The 21,296-nt window shown below is 43.2% G+C and overlaps 2 protein-coding genes across 2 annotated transcripts; one reads left to right on the top strand and one right to left on the bottom strand.

The window, feature by feature from the left end:
* Positions 1-614: 614 nt before the first annotated feature.
* Positions 615-10,092, bottom strand: ppm1db (protein phosphatase, Mg2+/Mn2+ dependent, 1Db; the record flags this gene model as incomplete). Its single annotated transcript, XM_080529230.1, has 7 exons — positions 615-2,179; positions 3,226-3,316; positions 3,727-3,951; positions 4,068-4,249; positions 4,390-4,514; positions 9,005-9,233; positions 9,588-10,092. The coding sequence occupies 6 exons, from the start codon at positions 10,090-10,092 to the stop codon at positions 3,230-3,232; spliced, it is 1,353 nt and encodes a 450-aa protein (XP_080385356.1). The 3' UTR covers positions 615-2,179; positions 3,226-3,229.
* Positions 10,093-12,042: 1,950 nt separating this feature from the next.
* Positions 12,043-20,827, top strand: LOC308155269 (amyloid protein-binding protein 2). The gene is made up of 13 exons (XM_080528554.1): positions 12,043-12,401; positions 13,086-13,174; positions 13,404-13,555; positions 13,866-13,989; positions 14,196-14,364; positions 14,483-14,572; positions 14,746-14,813; positions 14,930-15,035; positions 15,123-15,247; positions 15,840-15,925; positions 16,111-16,301; positions 17,213-17,378; positions 17,486-20,827. Exons 1-13 carry the CDS (start codon positions 12,264-12,266, stop codon positions 17,740-17,742), a joined length of 1,761 nt encoding a protein of 586 aa, XP_080384680.1. The 5' UTR covers positions 12,043-12,263; the 3' UTR covers positions 17,743-20,827.
* Positions 20,828-21,296: the final 469 nt, after the last annotated feature.

Below are 21,296 nucleotides of genomic sequence, written 5' to 3'. Positions count from 1 at the left end.
CTAGTGTCAATGGTACAATAATTATGTAAAGCACAATTAATGTGCCATAGGCACACTTAATACTGCAGCATATTTCATATTAAGAGAACAAAGTTCATAAAATTAAAAATGTATTAAAAATTAATTAATTAAAATTAATAAAATGCAACTTAGTGAACAAATTACCTTTCACTCATTCACATTTGGGTAGCTGCCAACACACTGTATTTCAATGGAGAAAAAAAAGATATTATAACAACTCCAAATATAATACTTTTCCCACAAACAAGGTAAAACACACAGCTGGGTAAACTCATGCAATGTCCTGATTGTTATAAGATGCAGTTAACACCAATAACTAACTAGTCAGAAACCAAAGAGGTCAATATACAATTGGACATGATTATCATCGTTTCAAATAGACTTGACTATGACTCCCTGTGGTATTTGATCATGTGTATAATCAACCACATAGTATATACCACAGTAATATTGGTAGTGGGTGCCCTCCATTGGTTGCTTGCAGGCAGTATGACATGAGGAACCAGCAGCACATGTCTGAGTGAATTTTCTCCACTATCATTGAAAGTCAATTCAAAATGCACATTGAAGAACCCAACCCAATCTAACGACATATTCACAATGGGCAATTGGGCATGATATGAAAGTGTATTGCAAAGTAATTACAACTAGGATTCTTCAATGGTTGTTTTGAAGTGACAGTCTAACTCAGTTATGGACATGGGCCAGAGAAAACAGGAAAATAGAGGACTTGGAGAACAAGATTTCCTATGAAATAAGAAAAGCACAGAATGGATTGAATGTAGTTGCATAAAGGTGCTGCCTAATCCCAAATCAATCCCTCGCTCCCAACCCCCCTGGTATTTGCACAGATTTGGCTAAGTGGGATTTTCACTGTAGCTTTTTAAAAATGATTTCAAATCTACACAAACGGGGGCAAGGGGTTGAGATAGGGCTGCATTATAATCCTCCCTCTGGATTTGGGAATCCAGGAAATGTGCAGCTATATAGAGAAATAAAAAGACCCTTGCACAATGTAAAACCATCAGTAAGATCTGAACAACATTCGCTCTAGATCAAACCCAAACTTGAGAACTAAATGTTGGTACTCCGATTGTAATTCACAACATGGTCACTTAGGAACATGAAAATAAAACACCCAAGTATTTATGAATATATACCTATAAGTATGAAAATATATTGCACAGTTTTTATATTCCTCTGTGAAATCTTTTGTCCTTTTCACTTGTAGGGAGGAAACAGGACCAAAAATATACATCAGATAAATATTTCCACTCTGACACTATTTCCACTGTTTCAAGAAGATGACATAAAAACATCTGAGCTCTAAAAGTAGGCGTATACACGAAACATTTGAACATTCAAATCTGTACAAAAAGCAGAGATGGAACCAGACTGACTGAAGTATACTTAATGTGATGCTACGGGACAATTTGTATAATTTCAGCATACAGTTCCAAACGTAGTCTTAATAAGCAGAATCGCGTCCGTCACTGTGCCCGCAGTGTGGTGCATATGCGCAACAGTACTACTGCTTCAAAAGCTGGCGCTGTTAACCTAGGAATACCATGTTAGAATGAGGTAAAACAGTGATTCAATAAAAATAAAAATAAAATGTAAATACAGCAAGAGTTGCGATATCCTGCAGCTTCTCTTTAATCTACCTATCACAAACTCTGTATGTCGTTATGCATTCTGTCATGCACACTGTACTGTGTCAGTCTGGGGTTCAGCACACACACAGGGCAGATTTGCGGTGCTGTGGGAGGGTAACCGTAGGTAGAGGGCGTTTCTGTCTCCTTCTACCACGCCTCAGTGTGGTCCCATAGCTGTGTCTGTGGCGATATGTTCTGGGGGACAGGAGACTGTGAGGGGACTGCCCAGGGCTGTGGCGGGGGGTACTGGGAGACAGGGGACTGTGTGGACAACACCTCAGGCTGCGACGAGATCTCTTTAACGGAGGGGTGGAATGGGCAGAGTCCCTTGGCGTCCATGAGCCCTCATTTGCACAAATGTTCAAGACTCTGTCTGGCGTGAAGGCCTTCCGAGAGTTGACCTCTGATGGTGGGCAGACAGCATCCTCAGACACCTGTCTGTCCCTCTGCTCCGGAGCAGGTAGACACTCGCTCAGAGGAGAGGGCACATTCACCTCTGGGGTCTGCAGCAGAAGAGCAACAACGATTATTCTGTCTATCTTTCTTGACATGAAGCAGCACCTAGAAATTAAGAGTTAATGCAATACGAATGAGAACATAACATGCCTTCCAACTGCCACAGCCAAACACACCTTCCAGCTCTCTAGGAGCGCGTCAAGATTTTTTCATTGATTCAATGCATAATGAAGAGCGAATACAAACACAGATATATGAGATTCATAAAATGATTTTTTTGTACCTAAGCCTACCTAGCTCGTATTCTGAGCACAGTGAAAGGAAGAATAGAGATCATACATCTCTTGCATGGACTTGGTACAGAATTTACTTCCCAGACCGACACATCTTCTGACCAAACAAATGCGGAAGAAGAAGGAAACAATGAAAGCGAAAACAAAAGAGGATGATTGAAAGGATGAAAAGGATGAAAGAGGGAGAATATTTTAACCTTAAATATTTATTTATATAGTAAAGTATTTCATGATATTTCATTCCCCACAAGCTACACACACATTGTACCTATTTGGTTTAAAAGTGACTTATTGGACTTTTAAAAGGACTAACAAAACATTCGTTTTTCCTCTCACCGGACACCACAGCTGCTGCTTTTAATGGTCCAAAGGTACACAAACGAGGCCTAGGTGCACTGTGATTCTGCTAATATTTGCGATTACAAAAATAGCGGCCCACTCACTATCAATAGAGCTCACTCACTGAGCAAAAATAGCATGAGGGAAGCAAGAGTACTAAAGTTTCTTTGTCGGAACACAAAAACCAATTAGCTGTTATCTGCAGGGAAAAAAAGGTTAACGACACCGAAATGATTTGACGACTCACCTGTGTCACACAGGCTGTGTGAATGTCTATTTCTACACTCACACGTACATCTACACCTCTAAGACATATGTTACCTTTAGGGTTTCTCATCAGACGTCAATTGGCTTTCAACAATCTGAATTAGGTTAGTTTACTCCTTTGAATGTCCTGCCTGCACTTTACCACAAACGTTTCCCCCACCATTTACTAAATCAGTCACCGATTGGACAGTCACCTCACTAACACGCCAGGTTTGTCCATCGCACATCTTCTTCATATAGAAACTCTTCTTCTTCATACAACAAGGGATCCTCCTCCAGCATTTTCTGTCCCGAGAAACAAAGAGCAACCATGGTAAACCGTCATCCCGCTAGAAATGACCGGAGCGACCGTCAGTCACTCCACAGACACGTCTGGGTCCTAGGTCACCCTGGGAACTGTGCTGTATCTTTTCGGGAATGTAATTTGATCTTTAATAGTTCACCTTTATACTAACTAAATGATTACTAAAAAAGATCAATTGTTCTCTATGACTTCTCTGTCCAAAATATGGTCAATCAAAAACAAAAGAAATGTGGTAATATTACTGAGACTTGGCCAGGGACTATTAGTCATGTAGCAAAATCTGGTGCAATGACATGTCGTACAGTATGGTCCCTAACAAATAAACAAATATATAAACTGAGAAACTATGCACAAGTGGGGGTTCTTGTGTACCCTTTCCGGTGGCACTGACCTGTGTTTTGCAGGTGTTTAAAAGTGATCCAGGTCGGGGGATGTGATCGATCCCCAGACCCATATCCACAATCATCTCATCGCAATGCATGGCCAGCGGTGGTCCTCCGGGCTCCTGCAGGGCCAGAACTATGACCGTTGTGTTGTCGGCACGGAGCATGCGTTGACGCCAAAACAGGAGGGCTGTGCAGCCTAAACGGCGGGCGCAAGACATTCCCAGCGGCCCCTTAGGATCAGGAAGAGAGAAAGAGAGAGAGACCATAAACCAGTATTCGTGGAATGATACACATTTTTGGACAGAAGGGTGGCTTCAACTTCAATTTGAAATAATCGATCACATACTATCATCTCGTCGTGGCTCTTGCACATTTTAACAGCGTCGTCAGGCGGCATCATGTTCCACAGTCCATCGCTGCCCAGGATGATGTACCGGTGGAGCTTTGGGTCAAGGGTCACCACGGTGACGTCCGGCTCCGGCGAAACTATAAACTCCCCGCTGTAGAAATCATAGCTCCACAGATCACCTTTTAACAGATAATATTGATGTGTCTTGTTATTGAATGCCATATAAACTACGGCCAGTTGATATGCATGTATTGCGACAGCAGTTTCGTCGTATTACAATACGAGACAGGAAACAGTTGGAGGTATGTAGGGGGTTTACCCAAGGCTCGGGCCACAGCCAGGAAAGGTATCTGGTCTATGACGGTGCTCCTCCTCACAGGGCCGTTGTGGGTCAGCCTGGGCCTCTTCCACACCACACGGTTCACCCCTGACTTCTTAACTACACTGAAAGGACACAAGTGGAACAGGAAAAAGGGTTTGATCAAAATATTAGGATAGTAAAAGTGAACATCAATTTGGGCTGACCAATTTGATCCTACCATCTTAAAACTCAGTTGCACCACACAAAGCTAAATGGCTTAGGCCTACATTATGGCTAGCCCTTGTTTTCAACCACACAACCAAAAACTAGAACCTGGACGTCGTCAGTGGGTGTGTCATATTCTAGGCTGCGAAGACTAGCAAGAAGGAAGGAGACAAATCCAATCTAAATCTTATCATTAGTGATTAAAAAAATCTAAAGTTTCATCATTCTCTCTATCTTCCTCACATGCAAACACACACACGCACACGCGCGAACTTCGTAAGCCATTTCTATTCCAGTAACGGAGCAGCTGGCTAGTAAGAGAAGGTGTTTAGAAAGTGTCTTGTTTTTTTCATAGAAAATAGTGTTTATTTCAGATACTGTAGTGAAAGCTATTATCCTCGTTTCCAGTAAAGTCGCTGCCATCTTGTTTACATTGACATTTCCGTTTATCCCGCCCCTTCGTCACCCAACATTGATGACGCTGATGGTTCCGGTTAGACTAGTATGAACGCAGGCTGGTTCGCCAGTCAGCACCAAGGTTCTGAGGTTCCAGAATGGGAACAGTTCCTTGGCGGTGTGAAATCCCTAATGGCGCTTTTCCATTGACCGGCACGGCACGGCACGGCTTGGCACGGCTCGCTTCGGCACGCTTTTGAACAGTTCTGGGTACGAGACGTTTTCCACTATACAGGAACGACCCGGGACTGTAGGAGGAGTTACGTGTCATAAGTAGGGCTGGGACGACGCGTCGACGTAATCGACTACGTCAATACGTCGACTTGCGTAATGTGCGTCGGTGCGTCGTAAATAAACAACATGGCTGCGACCAGTGCAAACATGGAGGAGGAAGAGCAGCTAAAAGACTTCGCCCACGATCGTCCAAAGTGTGGGAGTACTTTACAAAAAAAGAAAACATTGTGGTGGTCTGTAAACTGTGCAGAAATGAAATGGCCTATCACAGCAGTACATCTGCAATGAACGAGCACCTCAAGCGAAAGCATCCTGGAGCTCTTTGTGAAGACAGCCGCAAGATAGCACCGTAAGTCACCGTTGTATTTCTGTTCACTTTTCCGGCCGTGTATGAGTGAAAAATGGATAGCTACTAGCTAATGTTACACAAGCAATGTAGCTCACCACAGTTTGTATGTCTTGTCTTCTGGTGTTAGTAACGTTAGCTATGTAGCTGGCTAGCTACGGTAGCCTATTGTCATTGTGGTGCTCGCACCTACTGTACGTTATCTAGCTCGTAGCTCGCATGCTACGTTAGCATCAATTTAGCTAATCATAACATAGCAGCGAGAGTAACGTTAGCTAGCTATGTAGCTACTAGCTAGCTATGTGTTGTGGTGATGGACAGACTTCTAAATGGCCATGTTGGCATTCAAGTTGGCTAAACATAGCAGTGAGGTGGAAATTAAGGGGCCTACACATGATAAGAAATGTTTTTTTTTTCGAACAGTGAAAAAAAATATCGTTAGACTAAGCGATAAATTAATCGAAAAAATAATCGCTAGATTAATCGTTAGAAAAATAGTCGTTTGGGACAGCCCTAGATAAGATTCCCCCCGCTATACAGATCAGCGGGGGGAAATGCGATAAGAATTATGTCAAAATGCAGCACTATCGTGCACAGATCAGCCTTACAACATGTAACGTTAAGTGCCTGTTACTTGCCGCTTTCAGTTCTAGTAGACTAGTTTAGATCTCGCAACCAGGGAAATGTCGACATGAAATGCCGAAACGATTCTATTTTTATTTCTCCTGACACGTTGAGCACTGTGCTTTTTTTGTTGGTGAACTACCGCAATAAGCCTAAAAAAGTGCAACTGTTCAAAAAGTGCAACTTCTCTGCTTTCAGAAACTGTTTGAATTTTTTAGATTGTGCATATAGTTCATGAATTACGATAGTTTGAAGTAACGCAGTAAAATCCTGTCTGCACCAACAGCTCCGGTTTCGGAGCAAGACACGAATCTATCGGCATTAGTCAAATACATGCTCACATCCAGTCATCCGCTCACTGCTCTCCATCAAAAAGGGCACATCCATCAATAATATTACATAATAACAACTGCTCTGATTAGATTGCTTAGATTGTTTAATACATCAACGGGGGGGAAAGCGAGATGAACTCTGAGCGAGTATCATGCTTCCTCCATTGAACAGAAAATCTATTTGTTTGTTATAGATACGTTATAGATACGAGTGCTCCGGTGTCTTGCTGGTAGTCAAATGTATTTATTTATATATACAGCATATGGATGTTACATGCCTGTTACCTGCCGCTTTCAGTTCTAATAGTTTAGATTAGGGCTGCACGATTTGGGCAAAAAAATCGAATTGCGATTATTCTGACAGATATTGCGATTGCGATTTAATTTGCGATTATTATTTTTTTAAAGAAGTTTTTGTAAAGTGCGGCCATATCTCCGGCTAGGAAGGTCGTATCAACGTGAGTTTGTGTGTACGTCTTCGGGGGATTTAGGAGCCCAAATTGGCTCCCGTCTCTAGCAGCCCCACAGCCCGAGTTACGAGTGAAAGAACTAAACTTACATGAAACTTACGTTGGGTTGCTTTAAAGTCAAGCTTCAGTTTAAGATTCACTGTGTAATAGATGTGATGGAGCATTACTAACCTGACTCAAATGGTTTGTTTCACACAACCATCTAGGAAAGCTTCATTGGAAGCTGTTTGGAAAAGGGCAGGTACTTTCAAAAATACTTTGCATTGGATGAATCTGTCTATCACCTTCTATCATGGACTAATTTCAGAGAGCATACATGATACCATCAAACTGTTAACTGCTCTAATTCTAATGCAAGGATGAGAACTTAAAAGATATGAATTGGAACAACATATTTATTTTATGTTTTTTTTTAAACAGCTGTGATTTTGTTTCTCTCAACAAGTGTCCAAATGTTTTAACAATTCCAATATGAAAATAAAATAGGACCTTTCTACAAACAAGGTTACTCAATTATGGCTCAGGAGCAGCATCTAAATATTGCACATACTGCAATCAAGTTAAATAAAGTGATAATAAAAATGTCCAGTAAAGAATAATAGGTCCTTTCTGTAAACATTGAAATAGACAAAGCAGGACAGTATACAGTTTGCAGGGCCAGGCAACTCTTCAACTCGTCGTCGTAATGTATGAAGCACGGTGAGACTGAGACACGGCTCGGTCGTCCTGCCCGACAGATCGGTTGTTGTTGTTGCATAGTACTCGACATTTTTCAGCTCCGTCTCAAGTATCTTCCTACATTCCGCATACGTTTCTGGGATGGCCACATGACTAAAGTACATGCGGGAGGGAACCGCATATCTTTTATCCAGCGTTTGGATGAGTTTGTTTAAACCCTTCGTTGCTCACAGTGTTAATAGACACCATGTCTTTATAAAGCGAGGTAGTGCGTGATGGAATTGGTTATTTCACGGTGCCTTCGTGAGCCCTTTTCATACGGAGTAACAGCCGCAAACGACTCTAAAACACTAGTTTGCTTAACGTTAGACTGGGCTACGGGACTTTCACTTAACTCTCCGTGCCTCTGGATGGAGCGACTGTTCCACGACAGGTTGTGCGCAACACCTGCTGTTGTTGCACATCTGTCGTCCTAAACCCGAAATACTTCCCTACAACAGAGATGTTGTTTTTGAAGCGATTTATCCACACTGTTAATGTTGCTAGCTACTGAAACGTCTGCACAGATTCACACATGGGCGTTTCACGTGCAATGTTGTTGTTCTTGGGCGTGTGCGTTCATTGACGTTGAATCCGACGCGCTGTATAATGTATCCCAAATCGCAGGCTTTGCGATTTGCTAATCGCATCATCTCAAATCGCGATTTCGATTTAAAATCGATTAATCGTGCAGCCCTAGTTTAGATCTCGCAACCAGGGAAACGCCGACATGTGTTACAGGGAGCAAGACGCGAATATACCGGCATTTGACTGCCGCTGGACTGAGGAACAGCATAGGCACAGGACATCGCCATAATAGCGATTTTTTTGTTATGCTTGTTGTAAATAAAAGTTCTATGATGCATTGAAATGACATTAAACTAAGATAATACGATGGTTAGCATCATTTTTCTAATCTTTATTAATAAGTTATTACAGAAACAGTAAGTGACATTTTCCTAGAGCGAAATCTGTTGTGGTATTTAAAGATGGCGGTTAGCGAAGAAATCTATGAACATGGGATGACGATTTCCATTGACCAATCAACGGTGTGCAGCGTCACACGTCACACGCAGCCTGGCAAAAAAGTACCTTTCGCTACCCATCCCGAACAAGAACTATTTTAGTTCTTGTTCGGCACGGGTACCAGAAATGGCACGGGTACTTTTGGCAGTGGAAAAAGGATAATAGTGGAAAAGCGCCATAACAGTGTCCTCGTGCATGCTCACCTGCCGCCCAGTCTCTCAATGCGCTCTCTCTCTTTGGGGAGTTCAGGTTTGTGGTCTTGTGTGACTTCCAGGGCCCGGACTGTCTTCTCGGGGGGATTGTCTCGCATCCCAACCACCACTGCTGAGTCTCCTACATGGGCCACGAACATGTGGACACCTCGGATCATCACCACACTGGCAGTGGTGCCTGATGTACTGGGAAGGCCAGTGTGGCTCTTAGGCCATTCAGCTGTAGGAAAAAAAGCAAAACATTAAGATGTAAACCCTCAATCTTACTGTTGCTTTCATTATAAACACTTCCAAATACGTTCTCACTTGGCTTTGAGACGATGGATAACACATTGGCCGATTTCTGCACAGCTTTTGTGCTGCGCAGATTGACCGGATTACGCGCAACACAACCATGAAATGAGCGCTACTGTACCAACGAATACGGTGTCGTCAGCTATGCACCGTGAGCACGTGACCGTCTTCATGTTCTCTACAGTAACCCAGGGAGCAAATGCTACCTAAAGAAGTTGTTCGTACAATAAAAGCAGTTTTTCCACCATATCTGGCCAAAGTGAATAGTTACGTTACTTACGTAGCCTTTTCCACATCGCATGATGACAGGCGACGAACCCTTTGCGAATCGCCGCACACACTTCTTCGTGATCTTCAGACCAAAACCCCTTTTGCATTTTCAAAATGTCCCATAGATTATGTTGTGCATATTCCGCTGCTTCTCGACCTCCGTGGCCGTCAAACACAGCAAAGAAAGCCACACACTTTCGAGTGTCGACCAACGCGTTCTCTGCCTGCTGTTCCTCTGATACTTCTGATACAGTCGAGGGGATATTCTCACGCTTCTCGCTCGTTATGCTTTCTGTCCATGTTGTAGCAACGGGCACAGGTTCTCGAAGTTGATCAGGAACATTGTTTATGTCCTGCTCGGTGAGATCGTTCTCCCTGTGGTCCACTTTTGGCTCCTCTTGTTGTCCAGTCTCTTTCGGTTCGTTCTCTATTTTAATCTCGATAATATCCTCCATGTATCTCCTTTCTCCTCGTTCGGAGAACGCGCTCATTCGAAAAGTTAACGCGTCGTTCATGGTTGTGAAAACTCAAGAAATCGTAGCTGTACAATAATTAAATACTCTAGCGAAGAGACGCCAGGGCGTTTGATACATAAGGCTGAACCCAAATCTACCGCGACAACACAGATCGAAACGCTCCTTCCTTGTTGTTTATTTCCTACGGCAGGTCGCAAGAGCTTCGTTCCGTGAACAACTTTAGTGGAACTCCACTCACCTATTTCCGGTGTATGTATTTAAATAAAAGTGCCCGCGTTAAACTTGAATAATAATACATTTATTTTATAAGGCGCCTTTCATGGCACTCAATGAATGAACGCTAGCAGCAGGAACCAGTAGTAAATAGTAATATATTCAACGTACACCTGGAAATAAACATGTAATCCTATTAATGTATTGTTATTTTTAACGGTTTGTAATTCTTCTAATATCTTAATTATGAATGAATGAATGAATGAATGAATGGACTTTATTGTCATTGCTACAGTACAGGTACCAAACAACGACATTTAGGAGGGGTGGCTCCCCTGGTGTTAGGAAAGGGAAGAAAAAAAAAACGTTTTAAAAATCACAAGAAGGGAAGGAGCTGGTTTACATAAATAAAGGCTATGTACACTATCCACTGTACTATACTGTACAGATAGACGACTAGGGTTGTCATATTGCACAATAGTATTTTTTCACATTTATTTAAAGTGTCAGTTTGCAGGCTTGAAATGTACATGTTTGTGCCTCAGCACTACACCTGATTTTTTCAGGCCAGCAGCTGCCATCAATCCGTCCAGACTGTCCAGGGCCCAGAACTTAGGTCTGGTAGAAGCTGTTCTTCAGTCTGTTTGTCCTTGCGGCCAGGGTCCTGAACCGCCTTTTCGAGGGCAGCCTGGTAAAGTGTTCGTACCCAGGGTGGGTCGGGTCACTGGAGATCGTTCATCTACCCTGATGAATAATAAGTGCCCAAGAATTATAGACTGTACAAAAATATGTTTCAGACATTGGCAATTGCAGCTAGTCTTTAGTACAGATCTAGGACGAGCCGACCCGTGCATCACTACAGCTTATGGTTCAAACTTAATTCATCCATATTTGAGAAGTGTTGCATATGTTGCAATATGTAAAATATAACGGTCAAAATTACTTGAAATTCGAAATTGTATACTTTCTGTTTGGTAATATTGTCTTATTTCAGCAAAGGTAAGAGAATATTGTAATCACATAACTTTCCATTCATCTCTTACCACGCGCTTTTATTTTGAAGTGTTGCAAAAACAAAACCTGAAGTTGTTGGAAGTTATTGCGTTGGCAAAAGAATCGCAAGCGTTCTAGTGTACTCCCCCACCAATCAGCCTGCTCGGTCAATGCTGCCTGGCAACAATGTTGCAGTGGGTGCACTCGATTTCCTTCACCCGGCGCCCCGTGTGGGGCTTGGGCAAGATTCGCATTTAGCGTTGTGGATATTAATTATTTTTCCTTTGAATATGCATTATGCTGATTTCTTTTTGCACCTTGTTGCACACTTCTCTGAGCACTGTGGCGAACATTTGTAATTTCTCTTCAAATCATGCATGCTAGGAGAGGATGGTTAATGATTTACTCTTAGTTTACTGACACACCAAACAATCCTTGGCTTGATGGCTTCTATCAGTCAAATGTCCCTCTACCATCCAGGAAAGAAAGTTGCGTGGAGGAAAATGATCTGTTGAGAACACTTAACACGGTCAACGGATTGAGTGGGTATCCTAACCCTACTATATTTTCAATACAACACATCCAATTGTGTCGGTATTGATACATAGTAAACCTGATTTATTTTTGAAGCTTGCTGCAGAATTTTTTGGGGGGACCTGATTCGCACACACACGTTCCAATCAGTGTGCCCTACCGAACGCCACCCAATGCTGTCCACGGGATGCGCAGCGCCGTACGCCGGACTCCAGCAAATCAGCGACTGAAAAACAGGGTGGAGGGAGGCTGACAAGACAGACCTTTGGGCAACACCGAGCTGACTATTAGTGCGAATATCGAAGATAGGACATAGCGAATGTCTGAGAAACCGTGTGAATCTGTGAAAACAGTGTTCGCTACATGATAAGGTGTCCGAAAAAGGAATTCAAACTTGGCGAGGTGGCTGGCTAAGCTACCGTCGATCAAGCCAGGGGGGTGTTGCTGTGGCCTGCGAGAAGGAAAACAACATGGCGGCCTTGGAGCTCGAATGGATCCCAGACACACTGTACAACACGGCTATCTCCGCGGTGGTGGACAACTACAGTCGATCGAGGAGAGATATCCGTTCCCTGCCTGAGAATATTCAATTCGATGTGTACTACAAGGTAATCTCCTTATCTAAGCTAACCGTCATTGAACTTACTGCTTAACGAGAACTCGTTTGTTTTGCTGTCAAGCTTCGAGGTGAGCTGTCAAACCTGCCAGTCAGCTAAACGCTACTACAGGGCTCAAGTCTCACGCATTGGGCGTGAGACACACGCATTTCAACCCGTTCACACGCCGCATTTCATTTTCAACCCGTGTGTCTCACGCCCAATGCGTGAGACTTGAGAGCCCTGCTACTAGTACCAGCAGTATGCTACTCTGGGGAAGGTTAACCATGTGCATGCTTCGCTTATTGTTATTTGCTGTGTGGCTTACTCATACGACATCTGTGTTTTATGTCATATTATTATAGGATGAAAAATATTCTCGCTTGATAATATACCCTATGCTCAACCCAGATTACGGGTCGATCGATGTGTTCTCAACAAGTCGATTCAATCTATTTGAATGTTGTGTGTATCTAAAGCTAGCTAAATCACCACGTTCACAGTGACTAACTCACTTAACGTGTTGTGTCTGCGTGTTTAAGTCACCCGCACCACGGTGAGTCACCCCACGCACGATCTGAATTGTCAAAACATTGCCATCTCAAGCCCATTTCTGAAATCGTATAATGTCTCTTATTATTCTGACAACACTGTTCCCTGTTCTTGCCTCCTGTGCTTGTCCTTGTGTCCTCCAAGCTTTACCAGCAGGGTCGCCTCTGCCAGCTGGGAGGGGAGTTCTGTGAGCTGGAGGTTTTTGCCAAAGTTCTCCGGGCCTCTGACAAAAGGTACTTCAGAGGGTTCTTTATGGAGATTTGACCCCAGGCGTACTCATTGTCATGTGAACTTCAAGGGATTTGACATCAGATATCCTTTAGCAGTTTTGCATAAACTACACATGTACTTGCCACAATGTGACATATAGGTGTATTTGCCTCAGCTTTCTTAAGTCTGCTTTTATCACATCACCAAAACAGAAAGCTCATCACTTTTTACTGTGTGTGTGTGTGCCTGCAGGCATCTCCTGCACCACTGCTTCCAGGCCCTCATGGATCATGGGGTGAAAGTGGCCTCCGTCCTGGCCAACTCCTTCAGCCGCAGATGCTCGTACATTGCGGAATCAGACGCCCATGTCAAAGAGAAGGCCATTCAGTTCGGCTTTGTTTTAGGTGGGCCCCCCCTTCAGCTGGCTTAAACAGCAATGTTTGAATCTAAATGAAAGAGAGGACGACATTGGTTAAGCCTTTAAGCAGTGTTAGATTAATGAAATCCCTTTAATGAAATCTTTACACAATTTTATGGCAGATTATTTTGGAAGTGGCTCGTCTGCAGTAACTCGATTGTTCCATGACACAACTCTAATGGAAATTGCAGATAGAGCTATGACCTAAGACTTCTCTGTTATTGATGGTGGGCCATCTGGGTATGAGTGGAAAACCGTTGGCGGCTGGTTTGACTGATGTTCACGGTGTTCTGTAGGAGGCTTTCTTTCGGACGCAGGCTGGTATGGTGATGCAGAGAAGGTGTTTCTGTCATGTCTGCAGCTCTGCACACTGCACGACGAGGTTTTGCACTGGTACCGTGCTGTGGAGTGCTGTGTGAGGTGAGTTGGTCAATTTGGATGAGTTATAATTGTCATACAGACAATTTGGATTAGTTATAGGCTATTGTAGCTCTGTTGGCTGGTGTTTCTGAGCCCTAGCCTATATATTCGCACACAAGCACACCAGGGTTTGTCACCCAAAGCAGTAACATTCTGTGATGGAAGCTGTTCTGTAAATTGAGTGTTGGGCCTGCTCCCCTACCTAGGTTGCTTCATGTCCGGAATGGCAACTGCAAATACCATCTTGGTGAAGAGACTGTCAAACTGGCCCAGTCGTACATGGACAAACTGGCCAAACACGGTCATCAGGCCAACAAAGCTGCACTGTATGGAGAGCTATGTGCTCTTCTCTTTGCAAAGAGCCACTATGATGAGGTATGTTGCCTGGGCAGAGCTTTAGCCAAAATAGTCAATAGTCAAAATAGGATTGAATGTTTGAGATGAAATTAACTTAACTGAGTGGGTGTTTTTCATCTCACCATGTCTTTTGCAGGCCTATCGGTGGTGCATAGAAGCAATGAAAGAGATCACAGCGGGCTTGCCTGTTAAAGTTGTGGTAGATGTCCTAAGGCAGGCCTCCAAGGTACTTTTGAGTTTATCTCTATGTATGTTTCAAAGGAACTCTTTTGCAGTGTCTCCATACTGTTTAACATTATCGTCACGGGAGTGATACTGCTGTGCTAGTTTGAATAGACAAGCCTATTATATGCCTGGTTGACACAGTGGTTTCTCACCTTACTTCCTTTGCACCGTCAGGCCTGTGTGGTAAAGAGGGAGTTCAGAAAGGCAGAGCAACTGATAAAGCACGCTGTTCTCCTGGCACGGTGAGTTTTTTTTGTGTGTGTGTGTTGTGTTTACTCTTTTGTGTGTTGCCTCATAGGTTGCCTCATAGGTCTCTTTCACTCATTTCTGTTTTGTTGCTATTTTTCCTTCCTTTAAGTGAGCATTTTGGACACAAGCATCCCAAATATTCAGACACACTCCTGGACTATGGGTTTTATTTGCTTAATGTGGATAACATCTGCCAATCCGTCGCAATATACCAGGTGAGTGGGAGAGTTACTTTGCGAAAGATCGGGGAAGAGGTGCGTCATGTTTTTGCCTGATCTTAAAAGCTATGTTGATTTTTCCAGACAGCTTTAGATATCCGGCAGTCGGTTTTCGGGGGGAAGAACATCCATGTGGCCACAGCACACGAGGACCTGGCCTACTCCTCCTATGTGCATCTGTATAGCTCTGGCAAATTTGACAACGCACTGTGAGTAATCAATTCTTTACAACATTAACAATATAGTAGTAGTAGCAGTCTTCTAACTCTGCTTAAAATATGCTACTAAAGAACCTAAAAGTACACTGAGGCCTAAGCCTCAAGCTACATAGCTTCCAATTATGTATACAATAATATTATATATTATATATACACTGAACAAAAATATAAACGCAAAGATTTAAACAAATTTGTGAAAACTATTTGAGAGCAATAGGCCTTTTGTCTACATAGACAACTTATTAGATCTTTGATTTCAAATTATGAAAAATTGGAGCAAAGTGTTGTTTTATATTTTTGGCTAGTGTAATATGCCATTTAGCTGACACTTTAATCCAAAGTGACTTACATTGCAGTGAGTGCATACATTTTTCAGTATATATGGTCCCAGCGGGAATCGAACCCCCAATCTAAGAGTTATTCGTGCCATGCTCTACCAACTGAGCCATAGAGGCCCACATTCTGTTGACCTCTTGAGGTTCATGAAAGCCATCCAAACGTACTGTTCCAAGACTGTACTGTTTAGTTTCCTAGGAAATGTTTGTGCTTTTCGGATATCATCCCTTGGCCTTTCTCCCTCCAGATTCCATGCAGAGCGTGCCATAGACATCATCACTCACATTCTCCCTGAGGATCATCTGCTGCTAGCCTCTTCCAAAAGAGTCAAAGGTAAAACCGCCCTTTGGTATTTGTTAACATTCCCCTCTTTCTGTGAGCCTTATGAGGATGGAACGCATTACACTGTGGTCAAAGACAATGTTGTAGAGAGGTTGCTTTAGTGTGGTCTCAGGGGTGTGAAAAAAGAGTTCCTGCCGTGCTTCCTCTGGCTCTGACTGTGCTGCGCTCTCTCTCAGCCCTGATCCTGGAGGAGATCGCTATTGACTGCCACAACAAAGAGACAGAAGAGAGGCTTCTTCAGGAGGCGCACGACCTCCACCTCTCCTCCCTCCAGCTGGCCAAAAAAGCCTTTGGGGAGTTCAACGTTCAGACTGCGAAACATTACGGAAACCTGGGCCGCCTCTACCAATCTATGCGCAAGTTCAAGGTCAGGACAGCCTCTCTTTTTTTGTTTGTCCTTAGTGGAGTAGCGTCTGTAGAACACATGAGAGAGAACCCTGTGACCCACTTTCATCATCTTATGCTATGTCTGGTCAACTGCCATCTGTGTTCATCTGTGTATCAATCGTCCGATTCCAGGGAGTGGACCTTCTCTAAGGAGGCACAAATGTGACGGCAGCTGGTGAAAGCGGGAATGAGTCGTCAACCATGTTCTGACTTTTATCGTTGAAAGTCAATGACACTCGCTAGTCAAGCTGAAATTTGTGAGTAATCCCCACTACTCTACACTAACTAGGTAGTAGTGGGGATTACTCACTGAATCCATTGCACTGCAAAATGTTGGCTAGACAAGCGAGTGTGTCATTGATTTTCAATAACGTTGACGTTTATTTAAAAATGTCGGAATAAAAGTCTGAACATTTTGGTCGGCTGCTGTCACAAATGTGTGTGTGTGTGTGTGTGTGTGTGTGTGTGTGTGTGTGTGTGTGTGTGTGTGTGTGTGTGTGTGTGTGTGTGTGTGTGTGTGTGTGTGTGTGTGTGTGTGTGTGTGTGTGTGTGTGTGTGTGTGTGTGTGTGTGTGTGTGTGTGTGTGTGTGTGTGTGTGTGTGTGTGTGTGTGTGTGTGTGTGTGTGTGTGTGTGTGTGTGTGTGTGTGTGTGTGTGTGTGTGTGTGTGTGTGTGTGTGTGTGTGTGTGTGTGTGTGTGTGTGTGTGTGTGTGTGTGTGTGTGTGTGTGTGTGTGTGTGTGTGTGTGTGTGTGTGTGTGTGTGTGTGTGTGTGTGTGTGTGTGTGTGTGTGTGTGGTGGGATTGGTAGTACTACTATTAGGAAAGCCTGATGATGAAGTCATGGACAATGCTGTGTAATGTGAGGTCTTACCTAGCGTGTTTCTCTCTCCAGGAGGCGGAGGAGATGCACATCAAGGCCATCCAGATCAAGGAGCAGCTGCTGGGGCAGGAGGACTACGAGGTGGCCCTGTCTGTGGGCCACCTGGCCTCTCTCTACAACTACGACATGACCCAGTACGACGACGCAGAGAGGCTCTACCTGCGCTCCATCGCTATCGGTCAGTCACAAGTCCATGGACCAAGGCTTCTCAGCTGTGTGTGTGTGTGAGAGAGAAATTCCATCGTCTTACAAATGTGTGTGTGTGTGTGATTTCTGGTCCCGTAGGTAAGAAGCTGTTTGGAGAGGGCTACAGTGGACTGGAATATGACTACAGGGGCCTCATTAAACTGTACAACTCTGTGGGGAACTATGAGAAAGTCTTTGAGTACCACAATGTTTTATCCAATTGGAACCGGCTGAGGGACCGGCAGTTTGCCGTGGCCGACGCCCTGGAGGATGTGAACACCAGCCCCCAGGCCACCGAGGAAGTGGTCCAGTCTTTCCTACTGTCACAGAACCATGGGGCAGGGCCACCTGCTTAGGCTAACCACACGCACCACACACACACACACATACACGTACACACACACACACACATACACGTACACACATACACACACATACACGTACACACATACACACACACATGTACACACACACACACACACAGAAGTATGCGCACGCACACACTCTCATGTTTAAAAGTACACGCAGTTATAAACACTATGGTGTTCACAGTTCTCATACACAGACACCCACAGACCCCCCCCCCCCCTCTCCACATGAAGTTACAGGGATGGCCTTGCAGTGGGACACCTGGTTTTAGAGAAATGCACCTGTGGAATCCCATCTGGTCCAGTGTGCTTTTGTCTCACGAGTCATGAGTGAATTCTCCTGCGATCGAAACCCGACATAGACGGAACAATGGACGGAAGGAATCTCTTGCCAAACACTTTGCATCACGTACCACAGCTATCATCACCCTCAGTGAGACTAGACTCTGCTGGAGGACAAGAGAAGGGAAAAAAAAAGAAAACTATGACAATACAATGTGTCCAATAGAATAGTCAATGGTTTTATTTTCTGCTGGTTTTGGTCTGCCCTATGTTGACTAATAAGATGTTCCCCTGCAACGAACGTTGTTATGATTTGCCCTGAATTTAGCGCCTCATGGTTTTTGCTTTTATAATGTTACGCATGTAGCCAGACTGACTTTTTTGGTGGGGGTGGAATTTTTCATTTTAATATCTCATCTTATGAGGGAGTTTACAGAAGAGTTTTCATCCATGGACCAAGTGTTCAGTTTTTATTTTGAATAACACCTGTGTCTGCGTCACTCAAAAAATATATTGGTACACAATATCTATGCCGGTTTAATTTGATTAATTTGAAATGCTCCGGCAGCATGTTGAATGAATTGGACCATCGTTTTGCTGAATAGATTTGTTGTTGGACCACTTGCATATGGTGTATTTAAACTGTACGTTAGAGTTGTGGAATTTAAAAATGGCGTGTTTATGAAGAATTTCATAGAGCTAAACCAAAAACAAGCAAGCTTAACCTGGTATTCAGATGACTCCCCCTCTGTCTCCTTCAGTGTATGCCCTAGGCCCTCAAACACACCACAAAACGATATTATGGCCGTGTGTTTGCATCTTTAGAAACTATTTGTCCAGTGAACGTAGCTGTGCTAGTAAAAAAGGTTAAGTGGTTTAAGTTCAGTGATAACGAACCCCATTATGTACGGACTAAGACCATTTGAATTATTGCCTTGCTTTTGAACAAAATGCATGTATGTCTTATGGATGTTACAGTAATGTTACACGTGTGCTGTTATGTTCCAACTGAAGTCCAAGCCTTAGCCTTAAAGGACGCTCAGCCCAAGGTGCTCTTGCTCTTAGTGGACTCGCTGCTTGCTCTCCAAACCCCCACCCCCCACCCCTGGAGACGAGGTCAGACCTGACATGTCTGTAAGCTAAGACCGGCCATGTTTTCCTTTAAACAGTGACACTCACTATTCTATCTGAATGAAGACCAGCAGCACCATTTGCAGCCAACTTTTACTAAAGAGCTTTGTAATTAACTATTCAACCAAGGACTTCTGTTAAGATGAACAGAGACAGAGATGAGTGACAGTGAGGTCAATTTGAGGCAGGTCGAGGGAGAGCGCATCTGTGTCCATAGCTACAAAGATTTATAGTGAACAAGTAAAGCAAAGAGACTTCAATATATCGTTATTATTGTATAGCTCATCATGTTTAACCCTTTCATCCACATGAGTTTTGATTGTGTACACCTGGCAACAGAAAGAGGGGGTTTCTGAGATGTTTATAAAGGACAGAAGGTGTCTCTCTTTGAAATCAGGATGTATCAGGACACTCATTGACAAGTTTCCCCCTGGATGTCCATTAGAGCAAATACAGCCCATGTTGCTTTTATATTTTGTTTTCAATATTGCAGTTAGCTGTCTATAACCTCACATGCATTTGTAAGGCTTCAGTGTTTTGTACAGCACACTAATGTACACACTAACAAAATGATATTATTTGTTTGTTCTGAAACCCTTGTACCTAGAAGGTTGTCTTGTCCTAGAAGTATAACTATGGGAAAGTTTCACAGACCCAAGATTAAGCCTGCTCTTCGATGAAAGTGCACTTTTAATAAAGATGATATATTGGTGTCATAGATACGGCTTTAAAAGTCCAGGACTATGACTAAGACTCACATTTTATTGTACCAGTATCTAACAAAGATTTGGCCAAACCCTTGAATTATTTTAATTTCAGTCTGTGAAACTGTCCCTATATGTGTTTAAAGAGGGGAATAAGGACTGTGCCTCTAGGTTACACTTTCATTGCATCTAGGTTATAAGTGTGGACATAAGTTTAGTTTAAATATGACCCCAACAGAGGTACCTGGTAGTATTTGCAGATTAACTATATAGCAGATGAGGAAATGTGTGCAATGAAGTGATATTTTGACAGTATTGTATTGTATTGTCAGGTCTTGACCCAATCCTCTAGTTAAGAGTGGCCTTAGTGGTTATCTATGATGTCCATGTCAAAAATGAAATTCGAGTAAAATGTAAAAATATTTCCCTTATTTTGAAGCATTCTGATGCCTTCTGCAGTACTCCTAAACTCTGACAGAGGGCAACAGTGGGTCAGCTCATCATTCTGTCATGATACTATTGTTTTCATGATTTGCAAATGCACACAAATTCGAGTGAACATGTAAATATTTCCCTTATTGTGATGCCTTCTGCAGTACTCCTAAACTCTGACAGGGGGAACAGTGGGTCAGCTCATCGTGCTGCCATGATAATGTTGCCATGATGATTTGCAATGCACACACAAAAGAAAATCAGAGGACTTTGAGGAATGATGTTTTGTTTCATGTGAACACTGACTGCTACATTTGTCACTAACATTTTACTTTGGAAATTGGTCTCTTCAAGTTCTAAAAAAAAGACGAAGGAAGGAATACTGACACGACCACGATCTTAGATGACACAGAAGTTCGACATCATCATGACAATGCCACACAGTGCGCTCTTGGATAGATAGACTTTCTTTGGCTTTTTGCAGGCTGCCACTGCAAAGTCCAATTAAACTTCTTTGTACAACATTATAAACCTATCCGTGTCTGTATTTCTTTGTATAATCCCCATAAACAAGAATTGAATAAAGCGTTGAATTATTTCGCATTCGTGAAAACGCAGTCAGATCCTGATTTCGAGGAGTTTGACAGGTCCGAGATCACGTGACTTTGAGTGGAGGCGTCGGCTGTGTCAACGAGCTAGGCTGTGGCCAGACACTCTGGCTGTGTTCGAAATGGCATACTAGCATACTCAATTAGTATATACTGCATACTGCTTACTAAATTCATAATAAGTATGCCAATACCAGCCGACCGAAAATCTAGTATACATTTCTTGCATACAAAAATGTCACATACTCTACAGTGTGAACGCACTGCATACTCAAAATCTACGTCATATCTAGTATGAGTAGTATGCTAGTATGCCATTCCGAACACAGCCACTCTGCTACCCAGCTACCTGCCTGCATGGGGCTCTGACAGACACTCTGCTACC

This window comes from Nansenia antarctica (genome assembly GCF_963989245.1).
Source record: "Nansenia antarctica genome assembly, chromosome: 4".
NCBI lineage: Eukaryota > Metazoa > Chordata > Actinopteri > Argentiniformes > Microstomatidae > Nansenia > Nansenia antarctica.
This window is presented reverse-complemented; position numbering and strand designations above follow the sequence as displayed.

Excerpts from the sequence above, each read along its gene's own strand:
- LOC308155269 (XM_080528554.1), top strand. The coding sequence starts at position 12,264 with ATGGCGGCCTTGGAGCTCGAATGGATCCCAGACACACTGTACAACACG. Across the intron at positions 13,990-14,195 it reads GCTGTGGAGTGCTGTGTGAG|GTTGCTTCATGTCCGGAATG; the intron begins GTGAGTTGGTCA and ends TCCCCTACCTAG. Across the intron at positions 14,573-14,745 it reads TCCTAAGGCAGGCCTCCAAG|GCCTGTGTGGTAAAGAGGGA; the intron begins GTACTTTTGAGT and ends TTGCACCGTCAG.